This window comes from Ptychodera flava, chromosome 22 (genome assembly GCF_041260155.1).
Source record: "Ptychodera flava strain L36383 chromosome 22, AS_Pfla_20210202, whole genome shotgun sequence".
In the NCBI taxonomy this organism is placed as follows: Eukaryota; Metazoa; Hemichordata; class Enteropneusta; family Ptychoderidae; genus Ptychodera; species Ptychodera flava.
Window position 1 is genome coordinate 31,526,993 of NC_091949.1, and position 14,661 is coordinate 31,541,653.

The following is a 14,661-nucleotide window of genomic DNA, read 5'->3' on the forward strand; positions in this document are numbered from 1 at the left end:
TACTGACTTCTGTTCTTTGTACTGTTAAACGGGGACTTCAATCATACTGTGATGTTGTCTTTTCTCGGAGTGGTATAAATCAAATGTGGATATTAAAAAATTCGAAGGAACTCTTGGAAAATTTGAAATCAAGATCTGTTTCAAAAATAATATCTATTAAAACTTTCGATTTTTCCACATTGTATACCACAATACCACATGATAAATTGAAAGAGCGCTTGAAAAACATCATCAACCAAGCGTTTTTCTACAAAAACTGTTCACGCCGTTACAAATATGCAGTATCAGGGGTATAATTCTACATATTTTGTTTAAAATGTTACTAACGCCAAAGTGTTTTATACCGAGAAAGACATTATCAGTATGCTTGATTTCCTCATTAACAACATATTTGTAGAATTTGGAGGACACATTTTCCAACAGTGCATAGGAATTCCTATGGGCACTAACTGTGATCCCTTGCTTCCCGACTTATTTCTGTTCTCATATGAGGCAGAATTTATCCAGAACCTAATCAAACAGAAAAAGGTCTCTGTAGCTAGAACTTTCAATATAACATATAGATACATAGACGATTTTATTTCAATGAATAACTCTGAATTCAGTAAATATCTCGCTATGATTTACCTTCCAGAATTGGAGATTAAAGAAACTACAGAAACGACCTCTTCTGCTTCATATCTGGACATTTTACTTGAATTTGACTCTGATGGTCACCTTTCTACTCGGCTATATGACAAGAGAGATGATGTCAACTTTAGCATAATCATTTTTCCACACCCCATAAGTAATATTCCACTCTCACCAGCTTATGGAGTATACATTTCCCAGCTTATTCGATATGCTAGAGCATGCGATTTTGTAGAGAGACATGGCCATCTCTCTTACAAACTGTTAAATCAAGGTTACACCAGAGCAAGACTTGTCTCTACATTTAAACGCTTTTTTGGCAGGTATCGCAAGCTGGTAGATAAATACAATATCTCTCTTCGACAAATGATTGCTGATGGCATCGGTGACATTGGGCCTTAGTTAGTGACCACTACCTATCTGACTTACAGATTGATATATGGCGGGTGCCACATGTGGGGTAGGATGTGCTTACTATTTTCGAAACACCTGACATCACTTCTTGGTCTTCTGACCAGAGGTCCATATATCTTCTTTTATGAATATGACTTTCTTTGTGTACCGTCTATTTACTGTCTGTTCTGTGCTGTTTTGTGTCTATGTTTACAACTATTGTCTTACGAATTCTGACCTAATGTCATTGGATTATGGATTGGTATGACTGCGATTATGTAAGTCATTACTTGTTCTATATGTAAGTCATTACTTGTTCTATATCCCTGTGCTGCCTTTACGGATTCGTGTTGTATTGTGTTGTCGACGTCCTATTTTCTGAGTACTTTCATATAAACAGTCCAACCTGTTGTCTATTTAGCAGTCATGATACTGCTCCTGTGTGATATTCTGTGTTATGGTAGTATTCGCTTCGAAAGTGAAATTCTTAAAATTTTGCTCAAACTCACTTTCAACCATCCTCTTACCAAATCAACAATAAAATCAGGGGTCACCTTGCTAAGTTTGGAACTTGCGAAACCAATAATTCAACATTTTGCGATATTTGAAATTCAAAATGGCCGCTATTTCTGTGTTACTCTACGGGAGGAAAATAAATGTTGGATTTTCGAAAAACTAAGCCGGCGAAAAATTTTCTTTCTCCAAGGGCTTTAAAATGAGTCCCTACAAGTGGTAGATCAGAAAAGGACAGTATAAATTTTAGAGTCCGACTATCTGTGCCGCGTTCTACCTTATAGGTACCATATTTATCTTATTTGAGCTTGAGAAATAAATACGCTCATAAACTTGGAAAACTGTTTGTCTTGACTTCACGCTTTCACTTGGGTCCCAAAGTAAAAAAGAACCCAGTCACATAGGTTTTGGTGGGCTGACATCTGCACTATTTGGAAAGTAACGAGGCCTTTGACACTCTTGATGACCCGTTGATGAGTTGCAAATACGATTTGCAGGATGTGAAGAAAAAAGCCATAAACATTTATTGATGCAACTCAATAATATTTATTCCATAGACTTCATAGTTATTGCATTTACACTACACAGAGGAAAGATAAATTACACTGGAGATGAAAATGCTGACAACCAACAGTAATGTATGTATTTTGTTGGTTGGTTTTGGTTACTTTTCGCAAATTCTTATAAGAAATATTGATGCTGTTTGAATCCATGGGAGTTATTTTATAGATCAAAACAAATGGTAATGGTTGTCGAAACGCAAAAAAAAACGCTGCTGCAATATCTATAATAAATTCGCCTTCTCTATTTTGCAGCCAGGAGAAGCGAAATCTACATAATGAAATTTATGAGTCGGTTGCAAACAATCACATTTCCAGTGGCATTTGACCCATAAAAACTGAAGCAAATTGTTTTCAGACAACAGAAATACTCGCCCCACACTTCTATTTAGTTGATTGCTGCTGTAGTTCGAATTATACAAGATAATTATATTCGATTTCCAAAATTATTTCAACCTTCTCATTGTTCTGTGATGTAATATCCGCGGCTAACGTGTACTCTGCTATCATTTTGTTTTGTTACTAATAGTAAAAGTTGCTTATCAGCATTATTTAGCTACAGTCAACGGAAAAAGTCAGAATCTAGCGATTATATCTCTATATGTTTCTCATATGTTACACAGAGGAAAGATAAGTTGCAGATCAAAGCAAATGGCTATAGTATGATTTTTAGTGAATTATTGTGAAGAATTTCAATGTTCGTTTCGGTGAATGAATGATTCAAACGATCGAAAGTCCAAACTTGACGTGTAGAAAGGAAGTTTTAATCCTATGTTGTCCTAGACCTTGCCATCCCTGGGTACACACAGTCTGAAATAGGACATTTGTAAAAATGAGACCGACAAATTCCATGGAATTGATGCTAGCAGTTCATACTGTAAGTACGCCTTTGTCTTTTGGGTAATCTAACTCACGTGGTAACTACTCGCCATACTTAATGTGGCACACTTTCTACTGTAATCATATAGCAAGGTATCTGTACTTTTAATTTTATGTAATCTTGTTTGTTAGCAGCTTCATGTAATCATATTAGACTTTACTGGGAATATTAATGACATGTGCTACAGATATTTAAAATTTACATGTTACTCTGAGAACTTACCCGTCATCACTATGTTTTATGTAGCTTCCCAGTCGATCTGGAAACCTGTGGCCTGACCAACGTCATTGGTTATAAAATGTACAAGGATCTCATTGGCATTCGTGTTGAGTGATTCGGGAATGGTTGAACCGGTATACTCTGCGATTTTATCGCCTCCAACGCCATTTACAAACAAGAAGTCACAATCCTCCTCCAGGTCAAAAGCCATAAAGTTTAAGACAATGCTCTGAAGAAAATCAAGAAATAACTTCATAACTTTTCTGTATAAAAAGAATGCTAAAAAGAGGGGTGGACAACAGAGAGACTGCTCATACCTTTTGAAGTTCACTTTTTTTACCGTGGCAAGTTGGATAACAGTTGTCTAAATGCATTTATGTCTCAAGCTAAAATTTAATGGACACAATTAAGAAAATGTATACAAAGTCGGAAACACATTTATAGGTGTATTTTAGGGAAAACACGATTGGAACTAATTTGGGATAATTGGATTTTCATATTTTTCAAATTTCTCAAAAGTGTTAAGTGCAATTTAGCTGAATGTTGCAATATTGCAAATTACTCATGAAAACAAGAGAGTAATGTAAAAAGAAAAGCAGATGAGATTACATTTGTAGATTAAATCGGCATTCCTTCACCATCCAATTATCCCAAATTAGTTCCAATCGTGTTGGAAATAGTAATGTCTACAAAGTTTGGTCTAGTGCTTAACGACCACGCATTTGGTTATTTCAAATTATTCAGTCATTGCTATTTTAAACATGTCTATATACTTTGTCCTTTGATACTTTATTTATTTCTTTCCATACTCACTTTGCCTTCTGGTGCAGTTATGCGCCACTCGCACATCGCATCATTGTCATACAGGGTTGTCCCGTCGAAGTTCATCGAAATGATAGTTCCTTCCTCGCCATCGTAATCATGAGGTATACCACAACCGGAATCGAATGTCGGCTGTTCAACAGGAAATTCTGTGTATTACACAAATATATGTTTTAAGCATTTACTCATTCCGATGATATATGCACAAATCAGCGGATGGTATGGTTCAATAACCAATTAAGAGGTAATTGAACATTGATATCATTGCCGTAATTGATCAAAAGCTGGGGCTGTTCCGAAATGGTTGCCTTGTTATCGTATTTCAAATCGATGTTTATGAAAGCAGGAATTGATTTTGTAGCAATATACGATAATTCGTCATTTTTAAGGAAACAATATGTTATAATTATTGAAAAGAAATCTTGCACGTTGCTGTGGTTAATGTATTTCTTCTCGCGAGAAACTGGTATATTACGTTTTTACAAAAGACCGGAACGATATTAGCGTTTCTCCTTTACATCACTATGTGTATTTTCAGCCATTCTTACAATTATTTATATTTATATTTTTGAACATTTTTCCTCACACTATATTTTCTGTAAGTATATCATTCATATACTTATATATATATATAAATATATATATATATATATATATATATATATATATATATATATATATATATATATATATATATATATATATATATATATCGAAGTACAAATGTCCGCGTGGGAAATTACAGTGCTCGATGCTAAGCAAAGTATTATGATAACTAAACAAACAAATAAATTAATAAATAATTAAATATTTATTGATTTATTCATTCATTTAAATATAGATATGTGTGTGTGTGTGTGTGTGTGTGTGTGTTTCAATTTGATAAACACACAACGAGAAACAATAGGTCAGAACTAAAATATCTGAAACTTAACATAATTGACTTATTAAAGTTAAGCGAATGAACGTTTTTGTGAATCTTCACATGGATGTAGTCCAAGTCACAGAGATGACAGCTAGGCATTCATTTGCTGTACCCTAATAAACGACAGAAAGAGGGGAAGAGAAACTGTCGATTGCGCTTGTTGTATTGGTGATCGGACAGTAGTAAGCAAATGTGGAGGAAAGGCAGAGATAATGAAGATATCGCTCACCAGGTGCCATGACGGACACTTCACAAAGCTTTACAGGATTGCCACGGTCGGACTGGATGCTAACATAGCGACCTACGATAGGTGTAATACAGTCGACTGTTGTCACCTCCCTTGCGAGTTTTCTTGCTGTCAGGGCCTCACCACATTGATGATGAATCTCGACATTGTCCTCTGAACCAACTCTTATGACTGTGTTCACTAGGCCACCACCTGAACAGAGAGAAGGACAATTCTCGAAAGGTCTCTAGAATGTTGCTTTTCATTAAGAGGAAGTAATTAGCATGTGTTTTCAAACTGTTATCGGTCTTCACAGCTGAATGCACAATTCTCTCATGACTGTGGCAAGACGACATTGTCGTCATGTTAACCTTCAGTAAAAGATACTCTTTTGTTCATTTTGCGTGCCAAAAAAAACTGTCCACACTAAAAAGGAACATTTTCGATCATATGAGGTGAATCTTCCTCACACCTGCCCCACACAGTCCATGTTTAGTTTTAAACTGAACTCAGTATTCTGTCGAACATACGAAAGGTTGCTGACAAGCATTCTACAGATCCCCTTACCTCTGTAGTCAGCACAGTCGCCACAGTCACAGTGGTCAGCGGTATTGCCACACCAACCCCACGGTGAGCAGCAGGGGAATTCTCCGTTGGGATCACACTGGCCGGGCTCTCCGTTGTCAGCTGGGTAGTCTGGTCCGCAACGTAAATCTGACCTCCATCTAGCTGTGCTTGCTGCGAGAAAGAATGAAAATGCTTAAACTACTGAGATATTTTTTATTTTATACATAGTTTATCGAGTCTTTGCATCGTGAAGGGGTAGCCCTATAAAAACACATATTACAACCATTGTTGGCTTTGTAACTGATAACATTAACTTCTCTAGTTGTTTACTGTCAAAATAATCAACAGGAAACAAGTTAGTTGACGCTACACGCAAATCTGGTTGGAAACAAGAAACAAGAAACATCTTTAGTTTTTCATGCGATTTCTCTTTTCAAAGTAATTGTGCGATGTCAGGTCCGAGTACCATAGTTGACTTGTGTGTAATTTGTTGCGATTCTCACTTTGATTCCGCAGTTTTTGCTTGCAAAAATTAAACTTTTTTAAACCAGCTTTGCGTGTAGTGTCAACTAACTTGTTTCCTGTTGATTGTTTTTACAGCAAACGTCCAGACAAGCTGATGTTATCAGTCACAAAGAGTTCTTGTGTTGACTAGTATTAGACCCCAGTCAGTCCAAGCCAATAATGGTTTTACCTAATGGTTTTACCTGTAAGAAAGAAGTGGTTAAACAACATGCTGATTCAAGATGACCCTATTGTTAATTTCATTTTGTATTTTTTCCTTTGATCGTGTAAATAATTTGTTTACTTTCAGTGATACTGACAATTTGACTTTGTATCTTTTGCGGGTTATTCAAAAAACTATTCTTAAAGATATCCATCAAATCCTGAATATTACACTTACAGTAGTCAATGCATGTGTCGCAGTCACAGTGGTCCGCAGTATTCCCACACCAAGCGTAGGGGGAGCAGCATGGATAGATTCCACCAGGATCACATTCTGCCGGACTTCCATCAGACAAGGGATAATCAGAACCACAGCGTAAATCGCTCCTCCATCTGTCCGCTAATGTTAGGACAAACCATAATTTAAGTACAGTTCTTACCTATAAAACGATTAATGTAATTTGCAATCAAGAACAAGTGACCTTGGTTTGTATGTTGACACACAATGAATATCTTTTCATACTTATCGTTACAATCTGGAGACCTTAACAACGGAACCATATCCGACTAATGTTCACAGTGTGATCTTGCGTATTTGGAAATACAAATGTACGATATTTTGAGTAGACTACAATTACAAATTAATAGAAATTTATATTGAGGTGTAGAGTCATGAATGGCGAAGTACAGATGAACTCAATATGTTTGCTTACGTGGTCTCCTCAATATAACTCTGTATACATTGAAGCTGTCACCAAGATCAACTTTCCACCATGTCTTATCTTCACTTTCCAATAAGGCACATGTTTGTGTGTCACCGTCATTTCCATATTCAGGGTTATCACCACCACTAGTGGTAGCTACTTCACCCTCAGCAACGTTTACCAGATCGGGTTCTAGAAGAACATAAACATTCATTGACGGTAGATCGTCAGTAAGTAAGCTATAACCATCCAAAAGAAATCGCCAACGTGCTTTATTCAAGCAGTAAACCCCATCGAGCCATATATGAACTGGTCAAAACCGAGTGGTATACCGTCTTGAGGTGGTTCATTGCTATTACAGTATATCATAGAAGTATATTGATATGCTGTTATGAAACGTCAAAAAAAAACGATATTTTTCCTAGGTAAGAGCTCATCCGTGTTTCACGAATATAGCACGATCAGTTCAAATCTAAATCAATCAGATCGCTATATTTGCGCCATCAATGTACTAATATGCTATAATGTTGTCTCGTGTCTACCCGTAAGTGAATCGCCTCTTTTATGTAACTAACCATTGACGTAAGACCCATTGCTCCAAAGTCTTTGAAGAATAATTTTCATTAAACATCGTGTAATAAACAACAAACGAATAGGCGTGGGAATCCTTACCATTGCCTATTGCTTCCCATAATTCATCATCATCCACGCTCGTGTCACCACATCCTCGGTATCCTCTTGGTGGTCCTGGCTGGTCGTCTGGCTGGCTGTTCAGTACTATGCCCATACCACCCAGCAAATGGTGTTCAATATGGCAATGTATAAACCACCAACCTTATGTATGAAAGTGAAGTATTTTTTAATTGAAATTGCAAAGAGCCGTTGTAGAATTGATTAGAGTAAGAGCACGATATGCAAAAATCTCAATTTCTGTTTATTTGTTTACTTTTCTATGATGTTTTTTTTTCAACTCGAAAATGTGGCTTTTCTGAAAGTGTCACTTTCGGTAACTTAAAAAGCTTTAAAAGCATGCTATTTGAGCTTACGACCTCCCTATAGACAGGATTATAAAGAGCAGACTTTGATACAAGACATATGGAAATAGAAACATACCTGGGTTATTAGCTTCAAGGCGTACGACAACATATCCTCCAGAAGGTAGCAGAATTGTATCTTTTCGAGGTGGATTGTAGAGGTTCATGGGAATTGAGTCTGGATCTTCGTTCCAAGTGTCATTCTTCCAACGTGGTTTATTACATGGCACCGCTACACTGCAGAATTTTAAAGATGAATGCAGGTCAATTTACGATTTTTAGAACGAGCATGACACTACTTGCACATTACCTTAGTAATTGTGATTAAGTTGTGGATTGTGTTGCAGTAAATTGAAATGTATTGAATGCATTTACTTGACATGTAAAAGGCGTTGTCAATTACACCTGAACTATTTTCTGAACTGATATTATCGACACAAGTAGATCTACAACAGATATTGTATTGCCAGTAGGGAGTTTACTCCTATAATTGTGTTCTGTATCATCAATATGAGATGATTGCATGATTGTATTAAAGAATGGCAGTACAAAACAGAAAATATACGTGATGATGGTAACTGAAATCATGATGTGTGTATCATTTCTTAGGCATAGAGTAAAGACATGCGTACAATTACTTTCGTATACATTCTGGGTCATTTTGTTCACGAAGCATATCAATCATCGCGAAAAGATACAATCACCCTTTGTGATATCGATCACAACGTCCCAGTGATTGACGTGAGATCCTTGACTGCACACGTGTACGGTAAGCACCATGACTAGTATAGACAAAAACCCAGGGGATTTCCACTCTACATGCTTGTGAGGTTGCAGTAATTTTGCTAAGTCAATATTTTTAATCATGACTAGCCAGATGGGTAGATCAAATTGACTCAACGATTTCATCCAATAGAAGAAGATCATTTAGAAGTGTTGCTCAAGTTTAATCGCATGTGGTTCAACATGATTACATCCAACTGCAGTTTTTATTGACAATATGTCAGTGTTAATCTGATAGATTTGAGAGCTAACAATGTGGCAGGGAAGCGAAGGTTAATATAAAATAACAGATTGATGCTGTCTTTCGTTATTCCACTCCTCGGATGATGCATAGGATGTAGCAAAGGTATCCCTTGTAAGATAAAAGTTCGTGTTTTCTTTTTCTGTTTTGTCTACATATTATTGCAATGACTATGCGTATATGTCTTCACATGTTTTGAATACCAGAGGGGACAGAGAGGTAGTGAGATAGGGACACATACACATAGTGCATGTAGATCTTGGAGTTTACATCTTGAGGAGATTGTAGCATAACATTGTGACTGGTAGAAACTTTATGGTTAAAACATGGAGAAACAACTTTGCATTAATCATAATAATAATCATGCTAACGTTGCTTTCTTAGTTTGCTCATTCATCAGCACAATTTTGTCTAAAGGATGAAGAAAACACTAATTTAGCACATTGTTGCATATCATCTCACCTATCCAGAGAGCAGCATTGAGTGTCATCGTCAGGACAAGGACAACAAACATCCTGGTTGGCCCTAATATAATCGCCTTCGTCGTCTTGTTCTGGAAAGCCCATCCTTGTCACCAATACACTGTGACCATGGATGTGAATTGGGTGAAGGGACCCATTCTTGGAACCTCCTGAGCCAACACTCGAGAAGACAAACTGATAGTTATGCTCGGTCATGGTGACGTGGTTGGTACAGAGGCAAACAGTATGGTGATCAGCGGCATCGCATTCTGGTTCGCATTCGGTAAGAACGGCAGTTGGGTCATATGGCGGAGCCGTTGGGTAGACGAACGATTTACCATTGCATGCTGGTGATGGTTTTTGTCCTGGTTCAGCTTTGCCCAGAGCAACACCGCCTACACCTCCAAAAACAAAGTTCATAAAAACTTGGGCTTCCTTGGTGACGTGCTTTGGTGTCGGATCCAAAGCCAGTTCCCTCGCAGAACGGGTCATATCAGCGATTGAGGTACATATAGCACCGGACCAAGAAGGGTAGTGTCCAAACGGACAGTTGAGTGTGTGACAAGGATTCGTCTCCTTGTTGCAGTGACGCCATCTATCTGGTGGTAGATTGTCAGTGAGAAAGACGCCACTTTCATCAGCATAACGTAATACAGAAGCATTTGTATCATTCAGTGGACGTTTATTCTCCTCATCAAACCGCATGGTGTCAGCACGCACCTGATATTCGGTGAATTCAGGATCGGATTTGGTCTCTAATACAAAGTCGTACCTTTCACCAGCAGATACAATGATGTAATCAAAGTCTTGGGCATTGAGATCAAAACCATCAGATGTTATCACTTTCAGCTTATGATCATCTATTGAGATTCGGTATGAGTAAACCATCGTAGCACCAATAACACGGAAACGATATCTGTAACCTGCCTTAACAGAGTAGCCGTAATAAGGAGTACGCTTTTGTGGGTCGTTTAGGTCATAGCGTCCACGACCGTTGGTCAAACCAGATTCGTACGGGATAGGACTGATTTCTACACCATCGAATTGACGAGCACCATCGAATCTGGTACCATTGATGAACCAACCACCAGCTTTGAAGAGTTTCTCGAACATGTGGTGAGATTCTTCGTGTTGCCAGTCGGACACCATAATGATAAATTGATCATACTCTGGCAAATGTCGCTCATCGTGGAGATCAATAAGATTGTAGTCATAATATTTCTGATTTGGTTCATCTTCTTCATAAATAATTAATGGCCCAGCCATTCCTTCTGAAAACTGGACACCAGCATGAGAATGATACCAAAATGTCCCTGCATATGCGAAGAAATTGTATGATATCAGGCTGTTGTTGAATGAGAGTGGTGAATTTATTGCATTCGAACGTTAATTGCTATAGTCGTATTTAAAATATCGATTGAATATTTTACTGTAAACATTAATTCAATATATGTTTGTTGCCGACAAAACAGAAATATTTGGATCACAAGAAGTGGGAACCAGGAATATTGAAAAACAAATGCTTTCAAATACATATTAACACAAGATCACATCTTGTACACCTTAATACGAATAATTTACCTGGTGGTATAGCAGAGAAAGCGTACTCAAAAGTGGCACCTGGTGGGATAGGGCACTGCGTGATGTATGGTACGCCATCCATCCAGGGAGTTCTCATCTGATAGACACCATGCCAATGCATCGATGTTGAGTCTGACATCATATTGTTATGCAATTTAATACGTACGATACTTCCATGCTTCACCTGCACAACAATATGAAATGTGTTAGAGCGCGTTCAAGCAAAAATGCACGTCAAGAAATCATGCCTTTTTTGTTTACTCCTATGCATCTTCTGCCGCACACTGACATATGATTGTATACTACTTACCCGTATCGGTGGCCCTGGTACTCCTCCATTGACAGAAATAACTCGACGTTGTACACCGTCACAGGCTAGCTTAACATCCTCTGAAGAAGTACAATGGTGAGACTGGTTGTGAGGAAAAGATTAGTGGTACCTTGCAGTGTGGAAAGAAGTGGAATTGCCAACTGAAATGCTCCTTTTTGCCTAAAAAGAATAGTATTTGGTCCATCACCTAACAAAAAATACCATACTTTTACTTAAATCGTTGATTTTCTGTGGTATGTTTCTTTTTCGGTGTTCACTTTACTCATTACGTTTATGTTGAAGGTTAATAACAAAACGTGTTTTTATGATTTCAAAAGAGTATTTGGACTCAGTTCTTCACGATTCAACAAAGTATGGGAGGCTGTGCATATTATTTAGTCCTTGTTCCTGTATTGGTACATGTTTAACAGATAAACCTACTCTTATATTCCATCAAAGTTAGAACGTGCATGTTGCATTCTATTCAGAATGTTGCGTATATGCGTTTCATTCTTTAAGATCTCATGCACATTCAAAGCTTAATACCAACCTTTGACATTTTTTAACTTAGCGTGAGCAAATTAAAAGCCTTTATAGCTGAATAGAAAATACATTATACATTTGATTTCAAACACACCTATGAGAAAATACATCATGTTATAGACATGCAAAAGGTGTGGTGCGCGTGGCGTCTTCGATGTGCGCTGTTAGTAGTAGCGAACACTTTCGTTGTCCGAATTGATTGAACAACACTAGGATAAGATACTTACCGAATGGTATTGCTCTATCGGTGCCAGCACAGTCTGGGTCACTCACATAGCAAGCGACACATTCGACGGTATTGCCATTTTGGTCCTCACAGTCACTTACAATTGTATCGCCATTGTACGTCATACAGTAATCATGGTCAATTTCGAGCTCGTATCTACACACTGAAGAACGAAATGAGTACCGATGTCAAGAACCTTTTCAGTGAATGATGCTCTACGAAAATAGTAACAAACTATCAATGAAAACGCATAATGTAATGCGTTAAAGACACTGAAAGTTAAGTTGGAGTTTTATGATGCGAGTTACGTTTGGACCAAAGTATTGCTCTAACGCTATATAGAGTCTGAGAAAGACGTGAGGTCGGGCGGTCATACCATTAACTTTGCAAAGAATAATATAGGGTTTTCTTTTTCCTAAATTGTATTCATAATTATAGGATGTTCGTGAAACGTTTGTTTTGTTAAAGGCAATTTAGAACAATGGACAATCTTGGTGTGAGTGAACTAAATTAGAGACTGTGACGGCATGTATAATTTCCAAATTGAACAAGTATTAAAAAAGCATGAGGACCCTCGATATCAGATTTACCGGTATTCAGAAGATGCATTACAATCATTATTGTGCCAAATAATAATATAAATTACTCTAAACTGTATATTTGATACATGCAAAGGGATATTTGGTTCATAATCATCTCCCCTATGTCAGAGGAATAGTTAAAATTTGCTTTGCGTTTTTGAAATGATGATAATTTAATGTTTAAAATCATACCTTACTTCCCGTCAAGTAAGTCTTTATCGTTTTCTTCAATGCCTCTTTAAATCTTTAAAACAAATCACTATATCCTTCACATCAAAAATGTTCATGCAAAGCGTTCAATCATATGACAGGGGCCTAAAACTACATTTTTAAAATTTAATCAACTCCTTGATGCATTTCCGTACATATCCCGCAATCATCGTATACTTACCAACACGGTCATCGTCGAGTTCTGGGACATATTCAGTTTCACAAACTCCCCCGTCTTCGAACATAGCCTGTTAAATTAAATAGAAAATTTGGTTATTTGATGTGTGTGCCTGCATTCAAACGAGGAACTATCCTATTCTGGTCTAGCCATCAACACGTATAAGTCGGATTTCTGCCTTACGTTTGAAGCATGTTTGCCAACATCGTCGATAAACACAGCAAAAACATTATTTAGGAGTTTTTCAACAAGGCAAAAATAGTAACCGCAAGATAGAACGAGACAATCCCCAATGTGCAAGTAGCACCACTATATGATGTTGACACTGGAACCGCTAGGCATACCTGAGATAGGGCAAGAAGCCCAAAAATTGAGAATGCGAATAGCATCTTGATCGGCGGTCTGCTGGTCTCACAGCAGCGTTAAGTATCGGTTTATTCGGTCAGCCTTTTTATATAGTTTGACTTATCACAAAATGTGACTCATCACATAATGGAATTACCCATAAAACTATTCTACAATTTTTAGTACCCTGCAGTTTTCTATTGACACATTTAATATCTTTTTATATAATGTTTTGTGAATATTACAGTTACTATTTCTACACTCTTGATATGGATTTATCTCTGCCATTAAAAATCAGAGACCTGTTCTTTTATTGTTTAAAGTCTGAAAAGGGTATTCAAAAAGTTTTAATGGTACTCTTTATGGGTCTCTGACTTGTGTTAGAAAACTTTCTGACTGTATGGAACATTTTCAACAACCAACCATGAATTTGAACAGTATTTAGTCCATACATACATATGCATTAAAGCCATTTCGAGGTCCTAAACCTACGGTTGAGGGGTTTGCAGAAATAAATGTGTTCACTCATTCATTACAGGACTACCCCTGAGTGGTTCCTCGATTGCCAGTTTCATTGACTGGCATGTAGAAATGCAGGAAAATGCCATGATAATATAATAATTCTCTTGAAACGTTCACAAAAAGATTCCATATGAAGTCATTACGGAAAAATTTTATAGCAGGGGCGTCCCCTGCCAAGCGAGACAAGTAGGTTTCTTCAGGCGTGTACACAAAATTTGTGTAATGAAACGTTGATTTGTATGCCTCTATGCAAATATTTAACACCTATTAATACTTTTTAAGGGTCTTCTCCAACCAGTTGTCTTGCCTCGTTAGAAGATCCTTATACGACAAATATACGGCAATGTGATGTTGATTTGTTTTAACTTCGGCATAGAAGGAACAAACCTACCAGTAGTTTTCTCATACCATTCCACATTTTTGGATAAATCAGAGAGATTGTTTGTTTCGTACATGAGCACCTACGGCAGAATACAGTCTAATCAGTATTTTTCACGCCTTCTGAAAAGGTTTCATTGCTCGGTCAGCAACCACATTCTAT

At 37.3% G+C, this 14,661-nt stretch overlaps 1 protein-coding gene across 1 annotated transcript; it reads right to left on the reverse strand.

The window, feature by feature from the left end:
- Positions 1–2,058: 2,058 nt before the first annotated feature.
- LOC139123193 (uncharacterized) lies at positions 2,059–13,881 on the reverse strand. The gene is made up of 15 exons (XM_070689291.1): positions 13,598–13,881; positions 13,257–13,323; positions 12,286–12,447; positions 11,516–11,595; positions 11,206–11,389; positions 9,626–10,937; positions 8,219–8,376; positions 7,778–7,939; positions 7,115–7,297; positions 6,640–6,801; positions 5,736–5,906; positions 5,172–5,381; positions 4,009–4,166; positions 3,199–3,424; positions 2,059–2,906 (listed from the first exon to the last, which is right to left on the reverse strand). Exons 1-14 carry the CDS (start codon positions 13,640–13,642, stop codon positions 3,215–3,217), a joined length of 3,264 nt encoding a protein of 1,087 aa, XP_070545392.1. The 5' UTR covers positions 13,643–13,881; the 3' UTR covers positions 2,059–2,906; positions 3,199–3,214.
- Positions 13,882–14,661: the final 780 nt, after the last annotated feature.

Bases quoted from the DNA above. Each gene is read 5' to 3' on its own strand.
- LOC139123193 (XM_070689291.1), bottom strand. From the start codon at position 13,642: ATGCTATTCGCATTCTCAATTTTTGGGCTTCTTGCCCTATCTCAG. The intron at 13,324-13,597 runs GTATGCCTAGCG...TTAATTTAACAG, and splicing joins GGCTTCTTGCCCTATCTCAG to GCTATGTTCGAAGACGGGGG. The intron at 3,425-4,008 runs GTGAGTATGGAA...GATTTTCTTCAG, and splicing joins TAACTGCACCAGAAGGCAAA to AGCATTGTCTTAAACTTTAT.